Raw genomic sequence first — 19,985 nt, 5'->3', positions numbered from 1 at the left:
TCTACCTGAAAACTTCTCAGCTTAACATTCACAGGGAACATGAATTGGAATAAATACATTAAGGGCATTGCCAAGACTGCTGCAGAAAAGGTGGGCTCTCTCTACCATGCTAGAAAGATAACTTATGTCTGAGAGTATCCTGTACCTCTGCAAGGCCACTAGTCGTGAATGTAGGGAGTATTGTTGTCACATTTGGGCTAGTGAATCTGTCACTAGTCTTTCACTCCTAGACAGGCTTCAAAAAGGAGTGGGGAACCTTATAAGTTCTGCACTTTCAGCCAAACTCTAACGTCTGTCTCATCAACGAAATGTTGCATCTCTGTGACTATTTTACAAGTATTTTAATGGAAGGTGCTTTATGCACTTATAATCCCACTTCGTAAATACTCCCGACTAATTTGACAAGCAGCAAAATCCCATCCCTTCACAGTAAAAATCCCTTGATGACAGAAGACCTTCTACTCAAATAGTTTCTTCCCTCAAACTGCTAGATTTTGGAATTCCCTTCCGGGTCCCAGCTTCCCCAACTGTACTGACATGCAGAAGTTCAAGTGTAATGCAAACAGACATCTTGCTGCTCAACTCCCTACATAATATCCTCAAAATTTTGTTCCATTCGCCTTCGGGACAAGATCAAAGTGTAGTATCTGTTCTTCAGATGCTGCACTTCTATTTCTTGTTCTCTTTCGGTGGAGGAGAAATCCTTCACGACTGAGACAATTTTTTATTTTTGTACCTTTTCCCCACATTAAAAAACGACCCTGGTGTCTAACTCTGTCTCGTGGGGAGGCATAGTAAATAGATACATCTAAGTGATACTATGCCTTGTTTATTGTGAAAAAGCAATCGATTTTCTTTTTTTAATACATTGTAGACTACATTGCACTGTAGAGAACCTACTTTTGATTTTATAAGATTATTTTCATATATAATAGTTTTAATAAAAGTTAAATATCATAATTCAATTGTGTAGAAATATTTATTTGGAACACGCTCCTATCTTATAAATAACCAACTGCTTATTTTATATGCTGGGGCCTTATGATTGTGCGGTGATGAAAATTCTTAATTGCACTTGTGGTGTTAGATGGTATAAGGGTGTTAACTTTCGTCTCCTCTTGATTTGGATTTTTCCATTATCGATTTTCGATACTTATTAGAGGCATTCCGATAGAAAATTTATCTAAGAGCAGCTCCAGATACATAAAGTATATTTGTGTGATATTAAAAAAAAAAGCCAGTCAAACCGTTTCGGAGTTCATAGGGAATGAAAAAACACACAGAGACAGATAAAATGCGTTATATATATATGTATATAATTATTTCCATAATCAAGCAACGTCGCAGCTCACAAGAGCCATGTAAGCCAACAAATAAGAAGTCAAAAGTTCGAGTTTCGCTATCATTTGGGCTCATCAGTTAGACACATCTGAACATAGGATTCAAAACGCAAATATCTTGGATGCCACTTGAGCCAACGCACACAAGAAAATCTATTAACTAACAAAGATCAAACGTTTGCTCAAGTGGCAGAATACTCACCTCGCATGCAAGAGATTCGGGTTTTGAATCACGATTTCAGATGTGTCTAACTGATGAGGCCAAATGAGGGCGAAACTCGAGTCTTGGACTTCCAGTTTGTTGGCTTTCGTGGCTCTTGCGAGCTGCGACGTTGCTTGACTGTAGAAATAATTTTATCGTTTCTCACGTTCTGAAAAGTTTATATATATATATATATATATATATATATATATATATATATATATATATATATATATATATATACTTTTTGCTCAAGTGGCATGCAAGAGATTCGCGTTTTGGAATCCTGAGTTCGGATGTGTCTAACTGATATGAGCCCAAATGATAAAATGTTATAATCAAGTACACACACACACACACACACACACACACACACACACACACACACACACACACACACATATATATATATATATATATATATATATATATATATATATATATAAAATAAAAGTTACAATAAGTTTACTAAGGTAATCAAAATGGTAAACTTAAAATATATTATAAATATTAAAGAGTTAATATTTACAAGTAAAATAAACTCAGCCAGATATAAAAAGCTCAATAAAACCGAAAAGGAAATAGAGCTTATAATATGAACAAATGATTAATAAAATATGTTAAAAGGCATCTTGAAAAAGAGTTAAAGACATATCTAATTTTAAAGAAGGAAGCACAAGATAAGTGGATAGTCCTTAATCCGCGGAGTTTCGAAGAAATACTCTCCTTCTCATCAGAGGGCAGGAATTAGCAAAATGCAGGATCGGATTTTGCATATAAAAGTATTTAATGAAACTACAAGAAAGTCAAAGATCTTACTTGGTAAAAAAAAAAAAAAGGGTGAGGTAAGGGGAACAGGAGGCAAAAGAAAAATAATAAAAAGATTTCACATGAACGGATAGTCTGGTGAAGAGTAAAAATCCAAAAATGATAAAATCTAAAACGGTCGAAATTAAAATTTCAATCCACTGGGTAAATTCCAAATGGTCAAAAATCATCCAAAAGGCAGAGTTCCTTGGAAAAAAGCGCAAATGGAATGAATTCCAAATCATTAAAACAAAAGTACTAGAGATAATATTTGAAACACGTCTGTCAAGGCTGGATGAATCAAAAAAATTCTTTTTCAAGATGCCTTTTAACATATTTTATTAATCATTTGTTCATATATATATATATATATATATATATATATATATATATATATATATATATATATATATACTTGGTACATGTATTTGATTTTAACACAAAAGAGTCAAAAGAAAGTTCGAAAATCATAAAAGATATAATTAAGCAGCTTTCTGTCATTTTTAACAAATTATTATATGTAAATATATCATGTGTGTGTGTGTGTGTGTGTGTGTGCGTGCGTGTGTGTGAAATAGGTTCGTTTTGTGAGCAAGAATATGGTGCAAGTACGTTTGCATTGAAATAAGTTCGTTCGCAAAGAATCCGGACATTCTCATGCGTTTCTTCTCCAGACAAATCTTTTGATATGCAAATACACAAAAGAAAAAAAAAATCGATGAAAGAATTTCAAAAGAAAACGTAGATAAAAAAACGAGAAAAAACAAGAAAAGAAAAGAGAAATTAAAGAAATAAAAAAGCAGAAAATAAAGAAGAAAAAAACAAAGATGAACAAGAAAAAGAAAAAAAGTAGAAAATCGATTTCTGATAATCTTTTAGATATGCAAAAATTTATTTTATATTTAATTGTTTTATTTTCACACAGGTTTTATTCAAAACGATATATTGTTTCAAACAGTTTAGTCTTTTTTATTCCAATTTTGTTTGTGAATAAGTCATTTTGTATATATATTATTTCTAAATTAAAAAATTAACTATTTTGCAATATTCTCTTATGGTTTTGTTAATGTGCAGTTAAAAATAATGTTTTTTTATCTTTTTTATTTTTGTTTGCATTTTAGTGTTCGTGTATTACATTTATGTGTATTTTGTATTTGTATATTTGGTTCAATTGTAGGATAGGAACTGTTGAAATATCTCGCCATTTCACTATTTTCGTCCAACTTTTGGATAACATTGACTGTATTTTTTTTTCTTTGATCTGAAATAAAATTCTAATTTACTTTTTATTGCTGGAAAATTTATCTTTAAATAGTTTAATCGCTTTTAGCTATTGCATATTTTTATAAGAGTTGTTCTATATATATATATATATATATATATATATATATATATATATATATATATACATATATATATATATATATATATATATACATATATATATATATATATATATATATATATATATATATATATATATATATATTAGTGGGGGGAGGCAACTTTGCCCGGGCATAAAATATGATATTTTAATTTGTCAAGATGCCATATATGTTATCATAGAGTTGTGATTTCAAAAGTAAGAAAAAAAGTATTTGTGTGCCATCAGCTAGAATCGAAACTGAAACATACAAAGTTGGTGACGTTACCACTGTACCAACGTGACACGCATATAAGCCGATAAAAGAATGTAAAATAAACTAAAATGAATGTACAAAATGTTCAAATTTTCAATTTTGACCCATTTTTTGAAACCTTAAAAACCATTTTAACCGGCTAAAGACCCATAAAAGAACGGTCCGTAAAAAATCTAATCATTTGAGACTCCTAGCACTGCTCTGCGACTTTTAGTTTCGGAGGAGATAAAGTTTGAAAATATGGAGACCAACAGACTGACAGACAGACCGACATATAGCCGTTTATATATATATATATATATATATATATATATATATATATATATATAACAAATAAATGGGAAAAATCTATATTCCAAATTTCAAGATGTCGTCCATCTTACAGCTCTTTTCCTATAAGTACATTGATATTAATGAACAGCATGGAGTGTTTCTGCTTAATTGTTTTATTTTTGTAATTTCTCCATTTTTCGTATGGTCATTCTAATATTTCGGTCGAATTTGTGTAAGAAAGTTCCATAGTCGTTTTCGTCCATCTGTTTTTTTTTTTTTTGCAAGTACTTTCAACTGATTTTCTTCAGTCGTGTTCAGGCTGTTTTTGATTACTGTTTCATTTAAAATCTAGATGATGTTGTATGCTTCAGTTCAAATTACATTTAAATTACTTGAAATAGTGAAGAGACCCGTGTGTAAAAAAGATGCTTTTACGTGTTAAGAATGTGGCTAAAATAAACGTACAATGGTTTAAAACTGTGATTTACAAAATTGTATGGAATTTAGAGTTTTTTTTTTATTTAACACATTTATAAATTTACATTACAACATATATATATATAGAGAGATATACATATGTAACTATATGTGCACATACATACACATACACAGATACATACATACATACATACATACACACACACACACACACACACACACATATATATATATATATATATATATATATATATATATATATATATATATATGTATATATATTGGATTGTTACGTACCCAGGCATTTTAAAATGTTATTACTGTTTTCCAAATGTATATTTTTAATTTTGGGCCGTTTAGCTCTTATATACAATGCTTCCAGTATTTTTTAGTCTATTTACGTTTGGATCCATATGAATGATTTTCATGTTTCGAAGTAGGATTTTTTCTAAATTGAGAATTTGAGCAGCCATGTTGTTTTATGTGTTGGCAAATCGATCTTGTATCTAAAAGTGTATCGTTAACCGTCAGGACAATGTGTTGGTCGTGTAATGTAGCTATTGGTGTTTCTATTGTTGGAGATGCATTCTCCCAAGGGGCATTTAAATTGGTTGACTACATTGGTTTCATCAACTGACTTTGTTGTCCGGGATATGTTGTTTTTAAGTATAAGATTAGCAGTTGTTAATTTATTGTAGTAGATTAAGAATTAAAAATAAACAAAATGAAAAATTAAAAATAAACAAAATTAAAAATTAAAAATAAACAAAATGAAAAATTAAAAATAAACAAAATGGACGTATAAACTGTTTAACGATTTGTTCTCATTTTGATCCATTTTGGATCCCTTAAAAACAATTAAAACTGGTTGAAGAGCCAAAAAAGAATAATCCGTAAAAAAATCCAATCATCTGAGGCCTCTAACGCCACCTTGCAACTTTTAGTTTCGGAGGAGATGGAGTTTAAAAATATGGAGACAGATAGAAAAACAGACCAGCAGACCGACAGACAGACATATAGCCATTTATATATTAGATTTATTTGCCAACATGATGTGTTGTACAGGCTGGTAGATGTTGATATCCCAAAATTTTCAAGAATAAAATCTCTTAATCAGAAAGAGAAAAAGAAAAGTTTTAATGAAATTTAACAAATTTAAAAGCAACATGGAACAAGTTAAAATATATTAATTGACAATTAAAAACAAATAGCTTCCTAATAGTAACAGTCATTGATAAAAATAAGTGTAAAATTTTATGCGTTCAAAGTAAGATGTATCTCCATTTAAGGACAAGAATATTAACCAGCACTAAATTGTATGCATCAAAGTTTGGCAAAACCCATTGCTGAGATATTCCAACGGTTCCTATGTTATGGTTATCCTGTGCAGTACATATATATATATATATATATATATATATATATATATATATATATATATATATATATGCATGTATGTATTTCTAGACCACAATGTGGGGCCTGAACAATCGGACGTTAGGCTTCCCCAAATCAGCATAACACATCCATGATGTTGCTTGTCGCATTTCAACGCTATCTCCAAGCTTCCAGTCGCTTTTTTAGGAATTATCTCCCTTGCTTCAATACCGAGCGTAAGTGGGCATCATTGATCTTAGCACACAACTGTTTCTTTTTTAGCCGTTCCAGTCATGGGTAAACTGCGACTTATGAGGCTTTCTGAATGAGTTTTGCATTTTTATCTGATTTAGAATGACTTTAATTTTCAATTGAAAGTGACGAGTAGAATTATTTAAATGTTCGTATTCCGTCGGTTACGGTAGGCACAAATGGTGCAATTGCTTCTGTCAGGCAAATCTTTCACAACTGCTTTGTTCTGTTAATTGTTGCATTGTATTGGAGAACATTTCTTATGTATTCGTTGCAATCGGTTGTTCAAAATGTGTTTTCCAATCTATATAATTGTTAACATCTACTTTTGTTAATGGTTCAAGATATATACACATTGATAGCAAGTAAAACACAACACAGTTGATCTATAAAATAATTTACTACTTTTTACTTCACACCGACAAATTAGCTTCTGATTATAAGTTATTACTGGTGTTTTGACATTTCTGAAGACGTGTGAGGTGGGTGTGGATGTTGGCGGTGAAGAAATGGGACAGACTTGATTCTCTCTGACCCACTGGCCGTTTTTCTTTTTGTGGCAATTTATTTACATCATCATACTTTTCCCACTGGAATGTTTAATATTTTCTATTTCTATTATTTCAATCCTTTGACCGATGTCTTCTCACATACTTCTGGGTCAAATTATGCATTTTAATAGACAATGGTAGAAGTCATGCATTTTCACCTAGAACTTATTTGTGTATGTGCAACTCATCGAATGTTTTCTCTTCCCGGGCTCCCCTGCCAATATTCAACATATTGTGTGTTGACTTTGTTCTACAAGTGCTTCTCCATTAAAATTATTATAGAGAATGCTTCGAGCCTTCTCTCAGCCTGCCAAGCCAGTATGATTATGCAAAAAATAAATACAGAGTAGGGTATTATTGTCACTATGAAAGACTATACATAGATTTTTAAAATAAACAAAACTTGAGTTTTCTATTCACTAAATTTCTATAAAAAAATGATTGTTAAATTAGTAAATTTCCATTTTGATTTGTACAAACTGCTTGATGATGAACTGTGTCTCATTCGACTGCTTCTTGGAAAAGTTTGCCCACGTCTATTAAACGGCTGTGTGTGTTTTAAAAAATCCTTCTTTTCTTGAACTTGGAAAAAACAAAAACTAACACTATTAATCCCTAATTTACTTATTTGATAATATTACATTTTAGGGGTCGGTTAAACCACAGAATTTTACGAGTTAAATATTTGCTACAGAGTATTTATCAAATTGTAAATATGGTAAAACCTCATTCCAAAAGAAATAAAAACAATGTATGAACTAAAAATGTTTGCAAAACCCACTATTTGACCCTTTAGCTAGGGGTAAAAATTAATGCTATACAATGATTCGTTCACAAAAGTTGGTGTTTTGAGTAGCGTTGGGACGATTAATCAGAATTAGAATCAGGAAAATCGGAACTTTTGCAACACATCTAAGGCCGTAAATCACAAAGTTCTCTCTGATTCTCTCTCCTCTGATCTTGAGTGCACGGTACAGTGGGGGAATAGGTGGCTTGTTACTTTTAATGTATCTAAAACCAAGCTCCTATCTTTACATTCTCAACGCTCTGATTCCCATCTGGCATCAATTGAAATGGGTGGTTATTGTCTAGGGGAGGCTCCATGTTTTGATAAGCTTCTGGGTTTGACCTTTACTCCTGACCTGAAATTGAACACGTACATCAAGTCTGTTGCCAGGGTCACTGGAAAAATGGTGGGATCCTTCTACCGCTCCAGAAGATATCTCATTGTTGATGCAATTCTCTATCTATATAAAAGCCAAGTACGCCCAAGGATGGAGTACTGCTGCCACATCTGTCCAGGAGCTACACTCTATCCTGCCTTGACAGAGTACAAAATGGACTTCATGGCTTAGTGGTGGATGCCCTTTTCTCTTCCCTGCAATCTCTCTCCCACAGAAGAGAAGTTGCGAACTTTTGTTTTATCATTACTTCCATGGCAAGTGCTCGTCTGAGCTCCAATCCCTGGTCTCCCCTCGCCAATCTTTCACGATAAACACTCGTCTAGCTGAAACCACTGTCAAAAATTGTTTCCACTCTTTAACTGTGCCTAAACCAAAACGTAGATTCCATGAACAAAGCTTCTTTCTTAGAAGTGCACGCCAGTGGAACTCTGTTCCGTCTGCCTGTTTCCCACCTGACTATAACTTGGATGTCTTCAAGTCCAACATAAACAAATTCCATGATAAACCGCCCCCTTTAGTAAGACACTTTATCAAATCTCCAATACTAACGATTACTACGATATTATCCCATGGATTACTGTACACGCAATAACCCTTATCCCCGAGTGGCTTCCAAATCTTGATAAGTGGTGACCTCCATGTAAAAAAAAATGTTTAAGATAAGAAACATTTTTAATACTTACACAGACTTATTTTTTCATATCACCCACACACCCTATTTAGTGGCGTTATCGTCAGGTTTTACTTGTAGAGAAACTTTAGACGTGCAAAATAGTGTCTAGTAGGCATTCAAGTTCTCTCCTGTCTACAGTTTAGAACGATAAAATTGTTGTCCTAAAGAAAACAACACTACAGCTTTATTTTCAAACTTTTATTGAAAAAATCAATTCAGGTAACTTGATTATGTAGTAGAGCTGACATCTATTCAATTTAGCCGCCTTCAGCCTTAATCACCACCTTGATACAGGTTCAGAACTGGGAGACCATCCTTTCCACAATCGCTGGCAGGAGCTCGGCGAATACTCGGCAGATGATGTCGATCAGGCTGGCTTTGGTGTTGTGGTAGGTCACGTTGGTGATGTTCTCGATGTATGGCCAAACGAAGTGGTCCAGTAGGTTCAAGTCAGAGAGGAGGGGGTCCAGTAAGAGAAGGGTAAAAAGTCGAAGCAATCCTTCTGACGCCAAGCCAGAGTCTCTTTGGATTTTTGGGCGACGCCGAGTCCTGTTGCCATGCTAAGGGTCTGCTAGCTATCACTTGATTGCACCAGGGGATCACCACACTCTTCAGCACATCCAGGTACACTTTGGTGTTGACTTTCAAGCTGACTTCGAAGATGTGAGGTGGCATGATGTGGCCCTTACTTGAAACCAGATAAAAGATTATAACCGTAGCTTGTCCAATGCATTGAACTGTGCTCTGAAGTGTTGAACTATCCGGATTTGCTTTTTTAGGGTGCTGGCAATGGTCCTGTTGTCATAACTTGGATCTGTAGAGAGCATGAGTTGTACAGTGGTGCATCTCTGATCTTGCTCATTGAACATTGTGTCACTTTCAGACATGATAGAAAGCTCCTATCGCTCTTGGGATTTGTACACAGGTTAACTAGTAGATTGGTCTGCAAAAAAAAAAAAAAAAAAAAAACGATTTTCATCAATCGGAAATGGGACCATGTCGTCTTTTCTAGGGCGACAATTTTATCGATCCACCTTATAATTTTTGGTTGACCATCATTGATAAAAGTTGTTTTCTTTGCATGCCTTTATCAGTGCAAGTCTACGAAAGAGGTCTCAATTTTCTCGCCTCGTTTTTATCTTGGTAAATTTAGATCACGTGGTGTCGTATCAGATAACATAGCCCCCTCTCTTTTGATATGTGCGATCTTTCAATCCCTCCCCTATTAAAAGTCAAACAGAAATAAAAATTTAAAAATAGAATTAAAAAAGAAAAAACTGTTCTACAATTTTGTTTTTTATTCAGAAACAAAATAGTTTTTTTTTTTTAATTCGTTACTTTTGTTGATTTTAAAAGTCGAACAGAAATAAACTAAGAAATGAAACAGTTCAAAGAACTTTCGAGCTGTTATTAGTATAGACCAGGGTTTCACAAACTTCAGGACACCACAGAGCCCCTGAGCAGGGCAAAGATTTTTCACGAAGATAATTTCTAAAATAAAAATGAAAAAAATTAATTTCAAATTATAACTTATACTTATTCATTAATTGTTCATGTTCGTGATTTTATTGTATTTTCGTGTTTACAACCATTTTTTGTTTTTGATTAATCAAAAATTGTTGCTTTTTTTTTGTTAATTTTTATTTATTTACTTTTTCATGAATTTTCATGATATTTATTACACCTGTAATTATGTATCATATCTTTTTCCAGTAAAAAAGATCAATAATACAATGTCTGCAGCTATTTAATTTTTCTATATAAAGCATTTGGTCCTCTTTAAGAAAGGGCTTCCGAACCCCCGAAGCCTCACTCACGGAGCCTTAGGGCTCCACAAAGCCCACTTTGGGAAACCCTACTATAGACAACAAACCGAAAAAGTGGTTCGGAAACGAATATATAAAAAAATAAATGTTACCAAAGGAAATTGGTAACATTTCCATGTTAATCCAATGCTATGTTAATTTTTTTCTATGGAAATCGCTCCAGACAAGGCATAAAGTCACTTGATGTAAGGAGCTAAAAAATACTACTTCAAGGTCAAAAACTTGCCAACAAGTATTAGATGGAATTGATTCTGACACCGAAAACAGCAATTCTTTTCTCTTTGTCAGAAAACTCACTTATGGAATATGAGGACTTAAGGAGAAAATAAGGAAAGTAAAAGTTACGAAGCTGCGGAAAATAAACTGAGGATTCATTTTCTACTTTCCTAATTCAATGCTATGTTATTTGATGTGAAAGTGGTCAGCTACTACCGCGTGACCTAACCTTTTTGAGATGAAAACGAGGCTAGAAATTTGGGATCCCTTTAGTAGACTTGTACCTCTTCATGTATCAAATGTCTTTTTAACTTCCGCTAAGAGTTTGTGCTCGACAAACTGTAACTAAACTTCAACTGTTTTCTATATTATCCCCTAACCCGACGCATACATAGATTATCACCGATTAATAATAAACAAGGTCAAGGTCAAGCACGGCCTCAGATGACAACTAGTCCAAACACATTATCAAATAATAAAGCTCTATAGCAAATTTCGACAAAAATTGCGTTTGTAACGTGGTTAAAATTATGATTCCAATTTTTAAAAAAATGTTTTTATTTGTATCGGATTGAGATGGTATTTTTCTTTTATGTTTTGTGTGGTTTAGCGGGAAACCTAAAGTGACGTATTAACCTTTTTTGTGGTGTGGATTGCTGACTTTTTAAACCAACACATTTCAGGTGAAAACATTATTACGCACTTACATGTCATGTTATATTCAGTTATGGATTGCAGTAAGAAATGGTTTCGTTTAATCCTGTTAAGACACAGCTATTGTCTTTCAATCGTAGCCATGCCCCTTTTCTTCCAGAGATTCTTGTGGCTGGCTCTGCTCTCGATGAGAAATCAATTCTAAAACTTCTTGGCCTTTCTTTCTCGTCCAATCTTTCTTGAAGTTCATATATTAAATCCATTGCTATTTCTGCTTCTATTATTTTTTATTATTTTTACAAAATCGGTTCTTTCTATCGTTTAAAACACTTTTTCACACTTGATGCTATTCTCTATCTCTACAACTCTAATATCAAACCATGTATGGAACAATATTGTTGTCACATTTTGGCTGGTCAATCTGTGTCCCATTTGAAGCTTCTTGATAAATTGCAGAAACGTATCTATAATTTGATTTCTTCTTCACTGCGACTTCTCTTTCACAGACGTGATGTTGCTAGTCTCAGTCTTTTCTATAAATACTATTATGGCATGTGTTCTCCAGAATTGTCTGATTTATTCTCTGCTTCATGTTGTAGATGTAGTTTTAAGAAAAATCATTCACGATTACGTCCTGAGATTTTGTGCATAAAAATAACGGATTCTTAGTTTAAGCCAATTTAAGTCAAGGGATATAAGTCATTTTGTCATGCTGAATTGGTCTCACAACTGTTCCACATTTAAACCTACAATAAAACTCCATAATTCGATGAATTCTATTTTTACTTGTAATTATTTTTTTACTGGATAATCTTTTGTAAATTTTGGTATTTATACTAATTTCGATATGCCAAGTAAGTACGTAATAATGTTTTCACCTGAAATCTGTTGGTCTAAACGATCACTAATTTACACAAGCACTTTTTTTCAGGATTTAATTTCTGCGAATGAATCAAGACAGAATTGTTTCTATTCGCGTTTCTGAATGTGGGGCTGTTTCTATTTTTGCTTTGTTTTTTTTTTTTGTTTTTTTTCGCGTGGACTTGGTGTTTTGTTGTTGTTGTTTTTGTTGTTGTTGTTGTTGTTGTTGTTGTTGTTGTTGTTTGTTATTTTTTTGTTGTTGCTGTTGTTGTTGTTATTGTTTTAATTTTCGGCTGAGTCTGCTTTGTCAAGACAATATAATTGCAGGCACAAATGGCATAAGAATAACGCATAAAAGTATAATAAATAAATTCACCCTTAAAAAATCTTTGCAATTTAAAAACAGCAAAAAAAAAAAAAAAGTAGGGGACAGATATGTATGTTCATGTATTAATAAGTCTAGAATTTATTCCTAAACTAATTAACCGGTCATTATAAATTTTGGAACATAGTTGCATAAGTGGAGGAGTTCATAATGTGGGCTGCATTTAGTTTAATTTAATTTAGTTTTATACAAAGATGGAGGGGGGATGAAAGCCCTTTTATTAAACTTCAGATGCACCCGGCTTTTGCAGAACATTCATCAATAGTTATCAGAAATTATATTGACGAAACATATTAGTCAACCGAACGCCAAAAAATTACTGGCTTGAATAGCCACTTTTTTTCTCTATTTTGTTTAGATACGTTTTACTTTCGTCTCTCAAAAGAAAGTAGTTTTCACAAAGTTCAACATTTTTCAACCAATAGAAATGCTTCCCGATTCAAACTAAATGTTCCCCAAATTTCTAAATTTTCGTATCGGCACAATCTGTTGTGAATGCGATTTTGCATCAAAATTGCATCGAATTTAATCCGTTATCATTAGACAACAATTAAACAAGATTCAATGAATTTCAATTTACTCTGAAGACCTTTTAAGCTATATATCTGTCTATGTGTGTCTGTATAGTAGTAGTAGTAGTAGTAGTAGTAGTAGTAGTTGTAGTAGTAGTAGTAGAAGGAGAAAGAGGAGTATCCACATATACTTATGGTAAGTAAGCTACATAGAAATAACATTTTCTTTTGTTAGTTTGGTCATTTTTCATTTTACGCGTTCTTATTTCAAGATCGAATAATTCAATGGATGAAAGAGGGAATCGGTTCATACCTCGACAGAAGCAGAAAAGCAGCCTCGGTCAAATTAACAAAACGGCCGTTCATTTTTGTTTAAATTCGTTAGCAATATGTTGCATGTTTATCCCTTTGTTGTCGTCGAAGACACAATCATCAGCACACAGAAGCTCTCACATAATGGTGCTCTTAACCTTGGAAGCAGCACTAAGTCGTTTGGAGTGGAAACAACTTCCTTTTTTCCAATAATTTTTTATCCTTACGCTGACATCTTCTGCGTTAAATGCATCAGTCTACTGAGAACACAATGCTGGAGAGAGTTGGGATCAGTACACAGTTTAACATCGCTGTTGACTGGGGAAGTCACTGGGAGCCTCTCTATCATCTCTCACACCGGTTATCATCCATGGTGAAATTGTCTGACGATTGAAATTAATATATTAGGACCATCCAAATTAAGCAATAATCTTACATAGACCCGCCCGACTTACAGTGTCGAAGGGCTTTGTCAGATTAACAAATGTTGGGTTGAAGTCCTGGTATTCTTCCTGATATATCTGCTTGAATTGATGAGCAACAAATAAATACGACGTCAATTGTACAACACCGTAACCCTAAAACAAAAACCACATTGAGTTAGTAGCAAAAGCTTATGAAATTCAGAAAAAAAAAATGAAAAATGAAAAGGATATGTAATAATCAGGCCGAGAAACAACTAAGTCATAAGAGACAATATTCATGTAAGTCGTGATCCACATTATAAGAGGCAATATTCATATTCATATTCATAGTAATCCAATTTAAGAATCCAAAATGAGAATAATTCAATTAGTTCAGCAGAAAATAACTCCTAAGCGTTCGAAGAAGAGTGTTTTTCAATGCGTTAATTATTTTTTCAGTTAGAGAGGCGATACCTGTCATACGATGAATCCATAGTCAGAGAACCGTTTATATATATATATATATATATATATATATATATATATATATATATATATATATATATATATATATATATATATGTGTGTGTGTGTGTGTGTGTGTGTGTGTGTGTGTTTTATTTTTTTATTACCGCTTTATCTGTTTGGTTACATATGTTTCGGATGTTGGACCATGTTTACGATCCAACAGCTTCGTTAGACCTTACAGAAAATCTGGTTTTCTGTAAGGTCTGGCGAGGCTGTTGGATCGTAAACATGGTCCAACATACGAAACATATGTAACCAAACAGATAAAGCGGTAATAAAAAATAAAACACATATTTGCTCTGCAATAGTATTGAACACTCTCTTCAGGTTTTTACTAATTACCAGTTTTATCACACACACACACACACACACACACACACACACACACACACACACACACACATATATATATATATATATATATATATATATAAATTGTATGATTTTAAAAATTATAATTGTAAGGTTTAATAAACTTGATTATAATAACTAATAGATTTGAATCATGTATGGTTTTCAATTCGGATCAATTGATTATGATAACCGACCGAAATGATCAATCGTTTTCTTTTTTAGCTTAGTTTAGTTTCGTATATACACACATGTATAATAGTTTATAATTTGTTGATATTATATTCATAAGTATGTATACACAACTTAGAATTAATAAATTTACTAATTATTAAATAGAACATTTTGGTAGAGGATTCATAAATTAATTAAAATTGTTAGTACGAATAGTTGGGTTTAATGACTTTGTTTGATAAAAATTCAATATGGCGTAATGGAAAAATATAAAGGTATCTGCAGCTTCTCTTTCAATTTTCGGATTTTTACCATGTCAAATTACATTTCAATTCCTTTTGACGGATCGATTGTTGCTATTTCTTCTGATGAGTTAAGGGCATAATAGATTCACTAATTCATATAATAATTAAGCGATTGATTTTGCGCAACGAATTAAAGGAATAAATTATAAGATAGTCAGCATCATGAATTTTAGAATATAATTTTTTGTCATATATATATATATATATATATATATATATATATATATATATATATATATATATATCCTCTCCTATTAACTGCACAGCATTTTTAATTTGATTAACAACCTCTATTTTTTTGTTCAATTAATGTTTTGTTTTTATTCACTATTTCACTTTTCTGTTCTTGTTTTGTAAATTATTAGGAGTTTACTGACTTTCTGGCATATTAATTTTGAATGAGAGTCAGTGAAAAACCTTTTTCAACGTTCTATAAATATTTAAAACGGTTTGCGTTGCTTAATATCGTTTGGATTTGTTTATAAGCACCTAAATTTGAATCCGTGTCATATTTTTAAACCCCAAATATTGACTAAAGGTGCACTACAAGTAATTGAATAACGTCTCGTAATTTGATTTTCTATTTACAATATTATTAAAGACCATTTTTTTTAATACCTAAATCTCTACTGAATCTGTGTTAAATGTGTTGCCTTTTTTAAATATGTGATGTCTATTCATTTCCAGTGAAAGGTTAGGGTTTTTTAAATACTGATCCTCATATTTTCTATTGCTATTTATTATTTATTCTTTATTATTTATTATTTGAAAAATCTGCATAATTTCACTCTAATTCTCCTCTAGGTTAAAGTAGTTAAACCTTATCATACTAACATATTTTTATAATTAAGATGTGTCATTCTTTTCATTAGTTTAGTAATTTTTCTAGGTACATAAAACTAATTTTATTGTCGTTTAAAATTTTAACACACACATATAACTACTTCATTATCTCACATAAAATTAATATACGAAAGTATAAATTTATGCGTAAACTTTAAGTATTTACTTCAACAGTGCTCAATACGTAGGTAGAGCGAGTTAGTAATTTATAAAATATATATGGCGATTAAGCTACACTGAATATTCCGCGTTTCATCCACTCTGGGATTCTTCAGGCTTATGCGAGAATTTTGTGGTTGGCTCGCGTTTTTATATACGCACTCCTATTTTATATGTTAGTTTATAATTGTATAAGCTCCAATAATAATTGTTGAGCTTGGCATTATCCAGATAAGTCTCCTCTTGTGGAATTGAACTCTCTCTTTTCCTCTTACGCATTAAGCTATATATATATATATATATATATATATATATATATATATATATATATATATATATATATATATATATAGTGTGATAGTTTATGTATATGCATGCTTATTATTTTTATTTGTTTATTTTTTGTTTATTTTTATTTGTTATAGAAAAGAAACAAATAAAAATAGATAAATAAACATGCATATACATAAACTGTCATATATATATATATATATATATATATATATATATATAAACTAACATATACAGATAAAAAAAAACTTAACCTAGATTTAAAACAGGTCAAGACACTAGATATCTACGCTAAATAGCAGACACACAAAGGAACGGGTCAACCGGAGGTCAAATGGGCCTTTGTCCTGTAAGGGACTGCCCATTGGCTGATTAGGAAGGGTGGATACTAGAAAGCTGATTGGCTAACTAAAAACTCAATAGGAGTGCGTATATAAAAACGCGAGCCAACCACAAAATTCTCGCATAAGCCTGAAGAATCCTAGAGTGGATGAAACGCGGAATATTCAGTGTAGCTTAATCGCCATAAATATTTTATAACTTACTATATATATATATATATATATATATGTGTGTGTGTGTGTATGTGTGTGTGTGTGTGTGTGCGCGCGCGTGTGTGTGTGTGTGCGTGCGTGTGTGTGCCAACAAAATTTTAGTAACCAAGTATTTAATCAGTTTTCTGTTCGGTTTTCCAAAAGCTAAAAACGTCGGTATATTTTAAGGAACCGTTTCGTCTATAGCAATCAATCAAAATTAATACGTTAATTTCGTTATATGTGTGCAATATATATATATATATATATATATATATATATATATATTTAAAATAAAAGTTACAATAATTTTACTAAGGTAATCAAAATGGTAAACTTAAAATATAACATATAAATACATATAAATTTAACATATTTTATTAATCATTTGTTCATATATATATATATATATATATATATATGTGTGTGTGTGTGTGTGTGTGTGTGTGTGTGTGTGTGTATGTGTGTTCAAGTACGTCTGATTGAACACGACAGAGTTATTCTTTTTTCTGATTTTTCTGAATATCTTTTCCATTCGCCGAGCAGTCTTTTTTATTTCGACTTGCATGTTGTATAAAATTGCACCCAAAAGTTGTTGCTCAGCCATATTCTACTCAAGTCTCAAAGGAAAAAAAAAAGAGAAAATGATAACAACAACAATCGCACCTGATAATAATCGGATGCACCGCTAGAAAGCGCTTGAGTAGAATATAGCTAAGCAACAACTTTTGGGTGGCATTTTATGCCACATGCCAGCCGAAATAAAAAAGACCGCTCATCGAATGGAAAAGATATCCAGAAAAATTGAAAAAGAAATAATAATGACTTGATGTCAATATATATATATATATATATATATATATATATAGAGAGAGAGAGAGAGAGAGAGAGAGACAGCAAGAGGGAGAGAGAGGGGAGAGAGAGAGAGATAGAGATAGAGGGAGAGAGACAGCGAGAGGGAGAGAGAGGGGAGAGAGAGTGAGAGAGAGAGAGAGAGAGAGAGAGAGCTTCATGTAGTTGGATAATTATACACGCTAACCCAATAACAAAAAAATTGAAACTTTTGAAATTGTAAATAAAATCATTTCTACTATCATTAGAGTAAACATTGTTTTCAAAAAGTTTCAAAAGTTTCAAATTTATTCTTTTTAATAGTGGACTTGAGCAATGAATTATTATAACATGTTATTTGGTTGGTGCAAAAATAATGTGTTTTGACTTTCAAAAAAAACGACATTATTTTTGCACCAACCTAATATATATATAATAGATTTTTATTGTCTCTTAGAAGCATTGAAGGATTTGATGCTATTATATTTTAGTAGCAGGGGAACCCGACGTTGTCCGAGAGTGAATGAGAATCAATAAATGTTTCATACTTCAAATACTGTCATCGAAATCAGTGAAATCGTCCATTTTAAAAATCAAATCGATTGATTGCCTACTCTAATCGATGACCAACCACGATGCACTTGGGGGAAACTTCATATGCTTCACCGTCGTGACTTGATCTACAATACACTGTAGTCGACATTGCACTGTAGATAACCTACTGTTGATTTTATAAAAGAAAGTTTTAAAGTTTAAAATGTAAAAGTTAAGTACCATAGCTCAATTCTACTCTAAACAAAAACATTAATCTTGAACGCGCCCCTGTCTTATAAAAGAACCTCCCTTTGATTTTGTACACTTTTGCTTGTGCGATAATAAAATATTCTCAAATGCACTTATGATGTTAGGTTGTATAAGGGTGTTAATTTTGGTTAAAATCGGAATATTTCTTCTTTAATGAGATATTTCGATTATCGATTTTTATACTTTTCGAAGGTATTCCAATACGATACCTATCTAAGAATACTTCCAGACAGATAAAGTACATTATTTTAAAAAATCTGTCTAATCGTTTCAGAGTCCATAGGGAACGAACTCACAAACATATACATACAGCCAAAGTGTTTTTTATAGATAGGTAGAGATAGAAATAAAAGTATAATATAATCAATGTATATTTTGAAATTCAAACGATCCAAACGGAAAATGGTTATCATGTTTTTATGGTTAATTTGTGCTTTTGTTTTTGTGTCTTTTTTTCGTCATTAATCAAATATCTTTCTTGTTCTTTGTCTTTTCAGATGACGATGACATAGGCGGACCATTCTATGCGTGTGGATCGAATGATGACGATGACGTTTTCACAGAGAACATCCCTTCAGAGACACTAACACATCCAGTCGTTCACACAACAGCCTCCTCTAGCGCATGCCAACAAAATTCCCCAGTCTCCCATACGAACTCTCAAACCCAGCGAGACGCTAACAATCCTTCACACTCCACTTTCAGTCGTACGGTTCCACAAGCAGGCGAAAGTTTATCTTCGTGCACAGATACTACCTGCAGTTCGGGTCATTACACTACGAGTTCGTACAACCAAAGCGCAGTTGCCATGACGTCGTTACCCACAGAGAGCAGCGACCGCAGCCAGTCGGACCACTACCAACCGATGACCGCCAATCGCCGCCGACGACACTGTTCAGTCGACGACACTGACGAGGAAGATCTGTCAACAATCGGTGCCTATCAAAGTGACAACAATACTAGGGCCCGGGATCCTGTTAGTGCTGTCAGTAGCGGGGATGGACAGCCAGCAGTAGTAAAAAAGAAGAGTCCACCACCTAAAGGCCAGCGAAAGCGGCCGCCTCGAAAAACAGTGAATCACATAGGTGGTGTTCTCGCCACCTCGTTTCTGCTTAGTTCATTCACCTTCTGTGCCCTGTGCATAGACACCTCGCCGGAAATTTTCGTAATTGTTATTTTCGTAGCTGCCTTCATGTTTCAAGTCATCCAACAGCTAAACGCAATGTGAACAGGATAATGTCAATACACACACACACACA

General features: G+C 32.7%; 1 protein-coding gene across 1 annotated transcript in view; it reads left to right on the top strand.

Moving 5' to 3' along the window:
* The window catches only part of LOC145243846 (uncharacterized), a 339,901-nt gene extending 319,916 nt beyond the window's left edge, over nt 1-19,985 (top strand). Inside the window, exon 4 of the mRNA XM_080106875.1 lies at nt 19,224-19,985. Within this exon, the coding sequence (XP_079963001.1) occupies nt 19,224-19,954 (731 nt within the window). The 3' untranslated portion in view covers nt 19,955-19,985. The remainder of the gene's footprint in view (nt 1-19,223) is intronic.

This window comes from Euprymna scolopes, chromosome 22, assembly GCF_053919585.1.
Source record: "Euprymna scolopes isolate OS-2025 chromosome 22, ASM5391958v1, whole genome shotgun sequence".
NCBI classification, from domain to species: Eukaryota; Metazoa; Mollusca; class Cephalopoda; order Sepiida; family Sepiolidae; genus Euprymna; species Euprymna scolopes.
This window is presented reverse-complemented; position numbering and strand designations above follow the sequence as displayed.